Source organism: Pelophylax lessonae (genome assembly GCF_965119305.1).
Source record: "Pelophylax lessonae genome assembly, chromosome: 5".
NCBI lineage: Eukaryota > Metazoa > Chordata > Amphibia > Anura > Ranidae > Pelophylax > Pelophylax lessonae.
Window position 1 is genome coordinate 329883956 of NC_138772.1, and position 12002 is coordinate 329895957.

The 12002-nt window shown below is 43.2% G+C and overlaps 1 protein-coding gene across 3 annotated transcripts in view; it reads right to left on the minus strand.

The window, feature by feature from the left end:
• The window catches only part of SLC35B3 (solute carrier family 35 member B3), a gene marked incomplete at its 5' end in the record, with an annotated part of 91057 nt that overhangs the window by 62269 nt on the left and 16786 nt on the right, over positions 1-12002 (minus strand). The window contains 3 exons of one of the 3 annotated variants that reach the window (XM_082259606.1): positions 348-469; positions 2793-3054; positions 7217-7432. In XM_082259606.1, coding sequence (XP_082115732.1) covers positions 348-469; positions 2793-2993 — 323 coding nt within the window. Of the gene's footprint in view, positions 1-347; positions 470-2792; positions 3055-7216; positions 7433-12002 lie in introns of those variants that run through there. The other 2 variants (XM_082259605.1, XM_082259604.1) reach the window with 2 other exon arrangements.

The window sequence follows — 12002 nt, forward strand, 5'->3', positions numbered from 1 at the left end:
AATCTGATGAGCAAGACTGGGCATGCTCAGAGAAGAAAGAACACAAAGAAAGCAAACCAACACATGACATCACTTCTGAAGTAGAATTTTGTCGGGCGGGAAGATTCGTGTGCAGTGTAGGCACATTCCAACCAACAAAACACCACTCTGGACAAAAGATGGACGACCGGTCGGCGGAAATTCGTTGCGTGTGTACAAGGCTTTAGGTTTTTTTTTTCTTTTAGTTTAGCCTGCAGGCCTAACAAAAAGTCTATGAGTGTATGGCCAGCTTTAGTCAAGATCGTGCTAAAAGAGCCAGTTAAACAAAGAATAAGAAAATAAGAGAAAAACACATGTCCTAAACATACCTTCTTCGTTTATCTTGGGTTAACTGTAATTCTATTAATCCAAACACTGAGTAAAATCCAAATTGCACTAATGTCAGATACCAACCAAATGGTTTAAAACCCTCAACGGAGAATATCAATTCCTAAAAAAAAAAAAATAAAAAAAAAGGAAAAAACACAATTAAATTCAGTCATGCAATGGGAAAAAAAAATGTTCTGTCAAATATTGGTTTATTATAAACAGCTGTTTTATTGTCTTGGAAATATTACGGATACCATCAAAATAGTACTCTAAGACAAGTAGTAACTCCCTAATGTCATGTTTTTATAAACACTGCACTTTATAAAATGTAGACATACCAATTTAAAATAAAAATAGGTTATTCCAGATTTGACACTAAAGTAAACCTGTCACAAGTCAGGGAAATGCAAACTTGGTGTTTGACAAAAAAATGTGCATATACAGAGTTAACCCTAAAGAGAAATCTAAATGCCAGAACAAACAGATCCAGTGATCTTATTGGCCGGCAACTCATGCTTATCAGTTGTGGTGTATATTGGATTATAATCCAAAGCAGACTAGAGATTTAGGCTCCATTTACACTTGTGCAACTTAAAAATTGTGCGATTTCCAGTGCGACTTGATGCAACTGTGAAGTGATTTTGATGCGACTTTGCATGAGAGCAACTTTGTTATGACTTTGAAAAATGCGATTGTTTTGTTTGTGCTCTACGAAGTCATCTAACGCGCAGAACAGAAAAAAACGTTTAGTTTCGTTAGGTTTCTTTACATTCTAACAAACTCCAAATTTTCAGAACAATTTAAATTCGCATCGGTCAAACAATGATCGATCCGAATTCTGTGTGAAGAATAGCTGGTTGTTAGGGAGGGGGCTGGGAAGCTGGCCGCCGCATTCTTAACAACCGATGACTCATCAGCAATGAAAAAACAAGACGTCGTCATTGATGATGAATCTACAGACATTTATTTTTTTTATTATAAAAAGGACTTGTCAAAAACTGTCATTTTTTTTACGCTATACTTTTTTTTTGAGGAGAATGTAAACATAGTGCCCCCTACTCATTCATATGTTGGGGATGGAATCTGGGAGCCCCCAGATTCCGATAAGCCACCTGCCCGCAGACCCCAAAACCACTGGCCAGGGTGGTGGGGAAGATGCCCTTGGGGTGCTTTGGGGTCCAAAGTCGCATGACAAGTCTCACAAGTGTGAATGGAGCCTTAGGATTCAGCATAAACAATAAAACCTATTGAATTTTACTTTTGTGCTGAACTTATCAAGGCCAATTGTACTGGCTAAATAAAATGTAATATTCACTTCAGTTATCTAATCATGTGTAGATGTTAGAAGTAAGCAGGAATTTGCTCTTCCTGTAAATTGGATAGTTAAGTAAAGATTTCCATCGCCTTTTTGAACTCAATCACCATGTATCTAGGCATGAGTAAGAAGTCCTTCTGTTGAGTTTTCTAGAGCTACATAACTCACAGTTTAAAAGACATTTGCATTTTTAACTTAAAATCCTCTAAACCCACCCCTTCAACCTACCTGAGCTAACCTGCACTAACATCCAACCCCTCCCCCAGTTTCTTGCCTACCTCTTTATTAGAGCTGCATCCTGTGCACTGACCTTGGATCCCCTTTTGAGGTGGCCACACCTATACAATACCTGGCAGACTTGTATTTGGTCTTCCAAGATACTCTGTGTCCTGCGGTGGCCCCATCCAAGTCTATGAGATCTTTGTGCACAGATAAAAGCTGGTGCAGAAGAGGATTCCTGCCCAAAGTGAAATAAACAGTGTACAGGATGCAGCTCTGCTACAGAAGTAATATTCCTACCTCTGATGGTATAAACTCTACTTTAAAACACAACTGGAAGCTGGCATTGTGCCATTTCCCTCCAGCACCACTCCTTGTAAGCTTTAAAAGGGTAGCTGGAGATTTACCCCAAATGGTCAACCCATTGCCACTTTCCTAAACTAGTACTTTTCTAAAATCTCCACCCTGTCCTAGACTGCTAGCCACCCTCCAGTGCCTATACTTCACTTTAATTCTACTTCCTCGCTACTTCATGGGCAAATTCCTGGGAAATTCTCATCCCAATGCCGGAACACAGCGCCGAGGCTACATACAGTTTATGCAGCACTCACAGCTGTTGTATCTGTTAATGAAGTAAATACTTCATTTGGACCAGCTTGGTCCAAACAAACTTTAAAGTGCACTGAAACCTAGAGATCAACTTTACTGCTAGTAACAGACTGCATCCATTTTTTTTTTTTTATTTTGTCTTTAGTACCACTTTAACTTTAATATCTGCAAAAAACAATAGGAAAAAAACCCCAAAGCAGCACGTGCTGGGTTAAGGCTGTAAGCGTATGTTCATTCTCACTATGTAATTTTGGGCATATTGATATTATTAAAGGAACATAAATGTCTGTATAAAAATTACCTGTAAATAGCCATATATTAAATAAAAAATAAAAACTCCAGTAACACAAATGAAAAATTGCACAGGTTTTTGGAACTGGCTTAGATTAATACCAAGCACCCGGATGTCATCAACAGACTTGATGTGAGGGGACATTGCATCCGTTTTTGACGGAATACTGATGGAAATGTACTTTCTTGCGTTATTATACTTTAGATCCATGGTGCTCAGAGGGAAGTCTTCAGGTTCCTCGGACGATTCAGCTGCTTTATGTTTAGAATAACTAAAAAGAAAAAAGCAGAATGAAATACATTTTAACAAAAGCCTCTTATAACTGGTAGAACAAAAAAAGTTATTTGCTAGCAAACAAATCTTGTAAATGTCATGCAGAGATCTGAAAACACATATTCTTCACTTAATAGTGATAATACACTGGATCTCATTAGGTACAAACGAGAGAAAACTACATTTTGGAGCTGCCCTCAGCTGTTTTCTAGTGCGAGTTAGAAAGTAAAAGTAAGGCTCAGATTGACTACAAAACTGTGGACACATGTTTCTCCACTTCTTCCACATCGATCCTCCATTCCCTGAATTCTTCTACAGTTGATCTCACATGAGGCTCATCTTTGAGCTTGCACGTTATCCTACATTTTACTTTTCTGTACCAAAGTCTGTTTACAAAGAGGGATATTGACAAGAGATTGTCAATATTAGAGATATTTACCTTCACTTCCTGTCCCATAGGACAGGAAGTGAGAGGAAATCTCTGCAAATTAAGGAAATCTGTTGGGGACCACCGGTGTTCCGTGAGAATTACCTACCCCGTGAGAAAAACCTAAACTCGTCACTTCCGGTGCACGGCAGTGTGTGTAATGCGGGGGTTACATTAAAACAGCTGTGCTGCAATATGAGTCATCTCCGCTCCTATCCCTGTCACTTCCCTGATCTCGGCTAGTAAATATAAAAGCGGCGGCGGCTGTATGAAAAGATAAATCACGGAGCCAAGAGCCGCTTTTATATTTACTAGCCAAGATCAGGGAAGTGACAGGGACAGGAGCGGAGATGACTCATATTGCAGCACAGCTGTTTTAATGTAACCGCCGCGTGGGTGTTTTTTTCACGGAACACCGTGATCATTTCATACTAGTGCGCTCAGCTGTTCCTGGCAGGAAGTAACGAGGGTAGGTTTTTCTCACGGGGTAGGTAATTCTCACAGAACACCGGGTCAGCCGAACTAGTGTCTCCCATTGGAAGATTTCCCCTCTATTACTATTCTGAAGAAGACTCACAATTTGGAATTTTCTTTTACTTTCACTTTCAAGGATAATGGTAAACAGGACAAATGGAGAGGGTGAATCTCCCTAACGGGGGACACAGAGAGCAGGAAAAACTGACAGGGGGTCTAATCCACTCCAACTCTATACAAAAATAAATAAAGTTTTGCCTTTAGTTATAGATTAGCACTATCTATTCCTAAAAACTCTTCCCTCTCCCTCCTTTTACCTATCCAGCATAAGCTAAAAAAATATATCTGTGTACCTATGTTTTTTTTTCCAGTCTGGTCATGTGATCCCAAAGCTCCTGCTCCCTTGTATCAGTGAGCAACGGCTGCAGCGGGAAGGAGAGAGTGCCGACCACAGATGGGACATGGGAGCCTATGGGTGATGTCACAGCTCTTGCTCATATGACCAGGCTGGACTATAAAATAGGTAGGGGTTGGGGTACAGGTTAGGCAGTATAGGTAGGAGGGGGTTGGGGTACAGGTTAGGCAGTATAGGTAGTAAGGGGTTGGGGTACAGGTTAGGCAGTATAGGTAGTAAGGGGTTGGGGTACAGGTTAGGCAGTATAGGTAGGAAGGGGTTGGGGTACAGGTTAGGCAGTATAGGTAGGAGGCGGTTGGGGTACAGGTTAGGCAGTATAGGTAGGAAGGGGTTGGGGTACAGGTTAGGCAGTATAGGTAGGAAGGGGTTGGGGTACAGGTTAGGCAGTATAGGTAGGAGGGGGTTGGGGTACAGGTTAGGCAGTATGGGTAGGAGGGGGTTACATAGTTACATCGTAGGTGAGGTTGAATAAAGACAATAGTCCATCCAGTTCAACCTGTGTAGGTGTGTGTGGCCGTAATCATCTCTCATACCCCTGAATGTTTTTCTCCTTGAGATGTACGTCTAAGAGTCTTTTGAAAGCCCCCATACCTCCCGCAGAAATAACCTCTTGTGGTAGAGAATTCCACAATCTTGTAGCTCTAAAGTAAAGAACCCCCCACGTTCACTGAGGTTAAAACGCTTCTCCTCCAATCGCATTGTATGCCCCCGAGTCCTCATGCAATCCTTTAGACTGAATAGCTTTTTTTCTATGCTGAGATCACCATTGAGATATTTATAAATTGCTATCATATCCCCTCTCAGGCGTTTCTTCTCCAGGGAGAATAAATCAAGCGATTGCAGACGCTCTTAATTAAGGTCCTCCAATCCCCTAATTAGTTTACTTGCCCTTCTCTGGACTCTCTCCAGCTCCAACACATCCCTCCTGAGGACTGGTGACCAGAACTGGACAGAATACTCCAGATGCGGTCGGACCAGAGTTTTATAAAGTGGGAGGATTATAGTTTTATCTCTGGAATACATCCCTTTTTTTATGCATGCTAATATTCTGCGGGCTTTGGCAGCTGCCGCTTGAAATTGCATGCTATTGCCTAGTCTATCATCAACCAAGACTCCCAGATCTTTGTCCATTTTTTGATTCACCCAAAGGTTCCCCTCCCCCGAAAGTGTATTTTGCTTTTATGTTTTTAGTCCCCAAGTGCAAAACCTTATACTTCTCCACATTAAAACTCATTTGCCATGTCATTGCCTACTCTGCTCATGCTGTGCAGATATTGCCCTGCCCAATTTTGTGTCATCTGCAAAAACTGATATAGAACTACTGATCCCATCCTCAATGCTATTTATGAATAAATTGAACAAGGTTGGTCCCAGGACTGAGCCTTGGGGAACCCCGCTTACTACCTCAGACCAGTCTGAGTATGCGCTGTTTATTACCACCCTTTGGACACGCCCTTTTAGCCAGTTCCGTATCCAAGAGCAAACCCTGCGGTCAATGCCTGCAGACCTTATTTTATAAATTAAGCGCTTGTGGGGAACTGTATCAAACGCCTTAGCGAAATCCAAGTACACCACATCCACTGGTCTGCCCCTATCCAGCTCACAGCTAACCTCCTCGTAGAATGTTAAGAGATTGGTTTGACAAGAACGCCCATTTGTAAACCCGTGCTGATTACTGCTGATGATGTTGTTGTCTTTAGCAAACTCTACAATATAGTCCCTTATCATCCCCTCCAGAAGTTTACATACTATCAATGTCAGACTGACAGGCCTATAATTTCCCGGGATATGCCTCTGCCCCTTTTTGAATATCGGAATCACGTTAGCTTTCCTCCAATCCCCTGGTACATTTCCTGTCATAATACTGTCAGCAAAGATCAGGAACAGTGGTCTAGATATAGTCTTACTAAGTTCTTTGAGTACTCTTGGACGTACACCTTCCAGGCCTGGTGATTTATTTGTGTTCATTTTATCCAGCCTTTCCCTGATTTCACCCTCTGTTAGCCACCCTCTGTTGGGGTACAGGTTAGGCAGTATAGGTATTAAGGGGTGGAGGTACAGTGTAGGCAGTATAGGTAGTAAGGGGGTGGGGTACAGGTTAGGCAGTATAGGTAGGAAGGGGGTGGGGAAATTATTAAGAATAGTAGGGTTTCCCAACTCCAGGAGAGCTTCGGATTATTACACCCATTTGTACATCTGATGCACAATAGCGGAGTTATGTATTAGCCGAATCAAACTCTGTTATTTTTTTAATTTGAAAATGCTGTATAATACACATTTTATACCCAATAAAACTATTTTGGAAAAAAGAATAGTAAGGCTGGGTCTAGGTTCACACATATCCAGGTCTGGAAACGCATGTAAATCGCGCATGTTCCTGCACCCACAGCAAAAACGCATTGCTCTTTAGCAGAACTGAGGAGGTGCTGTTAATTCTTAATCACACCCCTACAAATCTGAAAACGCAGTGCATTTTTGGGTTTGCGTTTTAGAAGAAGGGTCAAGGGTCTCCCCCCTCCCACATTTCTCGCTGCTACATCAGCCCATTCAAATAAATGCGCTACTGTGACCGTGCAAACGCACCCGCACAGGAGACGTAAATACATAAACCTAGCCTTGCAAAGAGGACCTCCCTGATGGAAATACAATGGGTGGATGATTCAGGTAGACACAATAAAGTCACATCTTGCTGAGCTGACACATGCAGACACCTCAGTTTGCTCCCATACACGCTGTCCACCAGTGCCAACACTGGCAGCTTGCTGTGCAGATGTGAGCACTGTGTGAGAAGTAAATAAAAGGCATTGATACAGGTACAGGTCATACAGGAAGCTCCACACATACACAGAGACGATGAGCTGGCCGGAACTCCATCAGTTACATCCCCCCTCCTCCTTCTCCTTCAGTAGCCATGTATCACCTCCGTATCTCCATCAGGTGAACGCATCCAGCACCCTCATACTAGGACCTCCGGGGACTCTCCCATAAAGCGGCGACCAGATATACCCCACAATGAGGTCTTGTTGTGCTAGTTGTCAGTGACAGCAGCCGCTTCCGGGTTCGGACCGTCACGCCGTGATGACGTATTCTCAGCGAGAAGAGGGTGGGCGGGGATTTGAGAGCTGGTATGGGGCTACATACTAGCGCAGCTTCGTATAGTTACATGTGTCCTGACCGCTCTGCTCCTCCAATGTCCGGCTATTAACAACCGGTATGCTGCCAGACCTCTTTTTTTTTTGTAATCCCCCCACACACACATGTTGGGGCCCACAGTTTTGTCCACTTCTGCTTCAGAAGAATTACCCCCCCCCCCTTTCATAGCCAGGCCATTTTTTGCAATACGGCACTGTGTTGTTTTAACCACTTGCCTACTGGGCACTTTTACCCCCTTCCTGCCCAGGCCAATTTTCAGCTTTCAGCGCTGTCACGGTTTGAATGACAATTGCGTGGTCATGCTACACTGTACCCATATGAAATTTGTATCATTTTTTTCACACAAATAGAGCTTTCTTTTGGTGGTATTTAATCACTTCTGGGTTTTTTATTTCTTAAAAAAAAAAAAGACAGAAAATTTTGAAAGTTTTTCTTATTTTCTGTGAGTAAATTTTGAAAATAAATACATTTTTCTCCTTCACTGATGTGCGCTGATGAGGTGGCACTGATGGGCACTGATAGGCTGCACTGATGGGCACTGATGAGGTGGCACTTATGGGCACTAATGAGGTGGCACTGATGAGGAGGTACTAATATGCCGCACTGATGAGCACTGATAGGCGGCACTGATAGGTGGCACTGCTGGGCACTGAGAGGCGGCACTGATGGGCACTGAGAGGCGACACTGATGAGCACTGATGGGCAGCACCATCAGTGCCCACACTTAGTGTCCATAGTGCTGCTAGTCAGTGCCCATCAGTGCCTAGATGAGCAGGCACTGATGGGCACTGACTGGCAGCACTGTGGGCACTGATGGCAGGCACTTATGGCATTTTTTTCCCCTCTTGTGTAATCAGGGCACTGGTGATCAGTGCCCTGATTACATTCCTCTGTGTCCCCTTACCGCTGACGGCTCTCCTCTTCCTCACACTGCAGTCTCTGTGTGAGGAAGGAGAGCTGGCGATGAGAGATGATCTCATATGTTTACATATGAGATCATCTCTCATTGCACGGTCCGATCACGTGGTAAATGGCCGCTGTGATTGGCCATTCACCACGATCTGTGATTGGCTGTGTCCAAGGGACACGGCCGACACAGATTTTCCCCGATGCGCGCTTGCGGGAGCGCGCGGGGGGCGTGTCACTGGGAGGCCGTTTAAAGACGGCCTCCCGGAAATTAGAGCCCGCGCAGTAGCCGTCTTTCGGCTATAGCGTGGGCCGGAAGAAGTTAACTAACAATTGCGCAGTTGTGCGACGCTGTACCCAAATAAAATTGATGTCCTTTTTTCCCCACAAATAGACCTTTCTTTGGTGGTATTTGATCACCCCTGCTTTTTTTTATTTTTTAAATAAAAAAAGGCCAACAATTTTGAAAAAAAAAAAACAAAAACAATAGTTTTTACTTTCTTCAATAAAAAAAAAAAAAAAATGTAAACATTTCTTTTTTAATTTTTAAAAATCAAATTTCTTCAACAATTTAGGCCAATATTTATCCTGCTACACCCTCCTAGGTAGGTGCTAGAGAGTGGGTATAGTTTTTGGCTCTGTCTGCCTATCAGAGGAGCAGCAGGTAAATTCTAGATCGCTTTCTGCTTAAGGCCCCTTTCACACATGCTGTCCGTTTGTCCATTTTTCATCCATCCGTTGACAGATGAAAAACGGACATCAATGTATCTCTATGTAAAAACGGATGATCATCCGTTAACATCTGTTTTCATCCGCTATGAATGCCCTATTTTTAATCCGTCAAAAAACCGGATCGGACGAAAAACTAATGACAACGGAGGAAAAACGGATGAAAAACGGATGACAACTGACGAAAAAGGGATGAAAAAGCGGATGAAAAACGGGTGGAAGACTGATACATTTTGACGTGACTGAACTAAAGAACTAAATGGATTGTATGTGTGAAAGGGGCCTAACAAAGAGCAGGATCTGTGAGTTAGGTCTGCTCAATGTGCTCATTGTGGGATTTATATGGTCTGAGGGAGTGTCCCCACTGTTCCCAATGGAGAGGCACATTGGACAGTGGAGGAAACCTGACCAATGAGGACACAGGCTTTGATACAGCCCCAGGAATTGGTACAGACTGCTGTCTCTGTGCCTTGTGGGGTGTGGTATAAAAAGCCGGGGGGCATGTATATACAGGGTCTTTGGCGGGAAGCAGAGTCCCAGAAGGAGGGTGGCGGCTGCCTCCTCTTCTGAAGTAGTTGGTGAATGGTCATAGGCAGTCAGCCTGTAAACCAGAGGTGTGGAGCTGAGCCCAGGGGTCCAGGAGAGCCGACTGGAGGAGTTGAGACACTGTGAGAATCTGGAAAGCAGTATAGTGAATACAGAGGATCTTGCCGAAGGGTCTGCCCAGGAAGGGGACCACTCCGGAGTAGAGTAGACAGTGGATGGGTGTCGGAGGAAAGGGGGTACTAAGTGAGTGCCCTGAAGAGAAATACTATAAGGAACATTTACCTCAGATTCATCCAGTGGCAGCATGAAGTAGTGGCCTTGCCGCATCCTCAAGTTAGAGGTCCTCAGAATTGTGAATAATTCAAGTGTTGGAGTATCCCACTCATCCCTTCTCCTATCCCAATATAAAAAAACATCAACCCCTAGACTGATCATTGACTGAGCCAAGAACGTAAAGTGCTAAGATTCCTGCTTGCAGTTGCTATGGGTAACCCAGGGGAATCCAAAAGTATTAAAAACCAGCAGCTCCTAAGGGAGTAGTGCTACATTGGTAAAAAAAAAAAAAACCCCAATAAGCGTATATTGATTGATTTACACAAATATTATAGCGTCTAAAAAATATGGGATATTTTTTATTGTTTTTTTTTTTGTTTGTTACTAGTAATGGTGGTGTTCAGCGACTAGAATATTGCAAAGCCATCCACAATTTAGCCCCCAGCTACATCCCTAGCCTAGTCTCAAAATACCCATGTAATCATTCTATTCGTTCCTCTCAAGACCTCCTCCTCCCATGCTCACCTCCAGGACTTTTCCAGAGCCTCTCCAATCCTATGGAACTCCTTACCCCAATCTGTTCGATTATCTCTTACTCTATTAGCTTTTAAATGATTCCTGAAAACCCTCCTCTTCAGAGAAGCCTATCCTACCCACACTAACAACTATACTTCCATTTTCTCCATCAGCTCATCCCCCACAGTTATTGTATTTTTTTTTCACTTGACCATCCCTTCTAGATTGTAAGCTCTAACGAGCAGGGCCCTCTAATTCCTCCTGTATTGTAACTGTATTGTCTTTCCTCATATTGTAAAGTTCTGCACAAACTGTTGGTGCTATATAGATACTGTATAATAATAATAATAATAATAATATTGCAGTGGACAAATCAGACACTTAACTGACACTTTTTTGGGAACCAGTGACACCAATACAATGATCAGTGCTGAAACTATGCACTGTACTAATGACACTGGCTGGGAAGGGTTTAAACTCATGGGCAATCAAAGTGCCTGACCAGTGTTTTATTACTGTGGTGGTGCTTTAACTAATGGAAGGCAATGATCCTAGTTACCATAGGTGTGCCAGGTGTGCCTGGGCACACCCTAATCACCCCTTGTGGTGCAGATTCCCCCTGTTTAGACTCCTGAAATTTCACCAAATCTCCCTAACAAGGTTAACAACAACAAAAAAAGTTGTAAAAAAGAATAAAAAATAACAATAAAACTACAGACACCGATCTCTACCCTACTGGCACCATCAGTATATACACACGGATATGTGTTTGGGCTTTAGGGTGCACACCCTAATGCAATAGGCTGCGCACACATATGCAAGTTACTGCTTTGCAGGTACACAGGATCAATGCCTTCCATACTGACATAATGCCTTCCATACTGCAATCTGCCTTGTTTACATAGGCAGACCACCATTCTGCCTGTGTAACGAACAATTGCTGGCGAACATCAAGCCCGCCGGACCTGCTAATTGGCTTCCGCTGAGCACAAGCACAGCGGGAGCGAGCCTCCAGCGGTACACATTCACGCACGATACCAGGAAATGATGGATCACGTGTGTATACGTGATCCTGTATCAGTAAATCTGCTGTGGGACAGTCGGCAAGTGGTTAATACAGTATAACTAAAGACAAAACTTTTAGTGGAGAGGGATTAAAACACCTGTTGCTTTTTGTAACTGACTGTGGCCCCTTGAGAGAGAATAACCCTCTCCATTTGTCCATTATCACCGAAAGTGAAAGCAAATCCCAAAATGTTGGTTGTTATTAGAACAGGAATTGAAGGGAACTCTTCCACTGGAGACACTAGTTCTGGTGACATCCCAGGATTCCCTAACTTTGGAGGGATTTCCTTTCACGTCCTGTTTTGGCTATGGGACAGGAAGTGAAGATAAATCTTCCCAAATAGGACCCAAACACTGAGCAGGGTTGGAATCCTCCCTTACTGTAGCACTCTCTACTGTGCTACTAGTGTTAGTGCAGGCAAATGTATGTTTTGGTTCATGT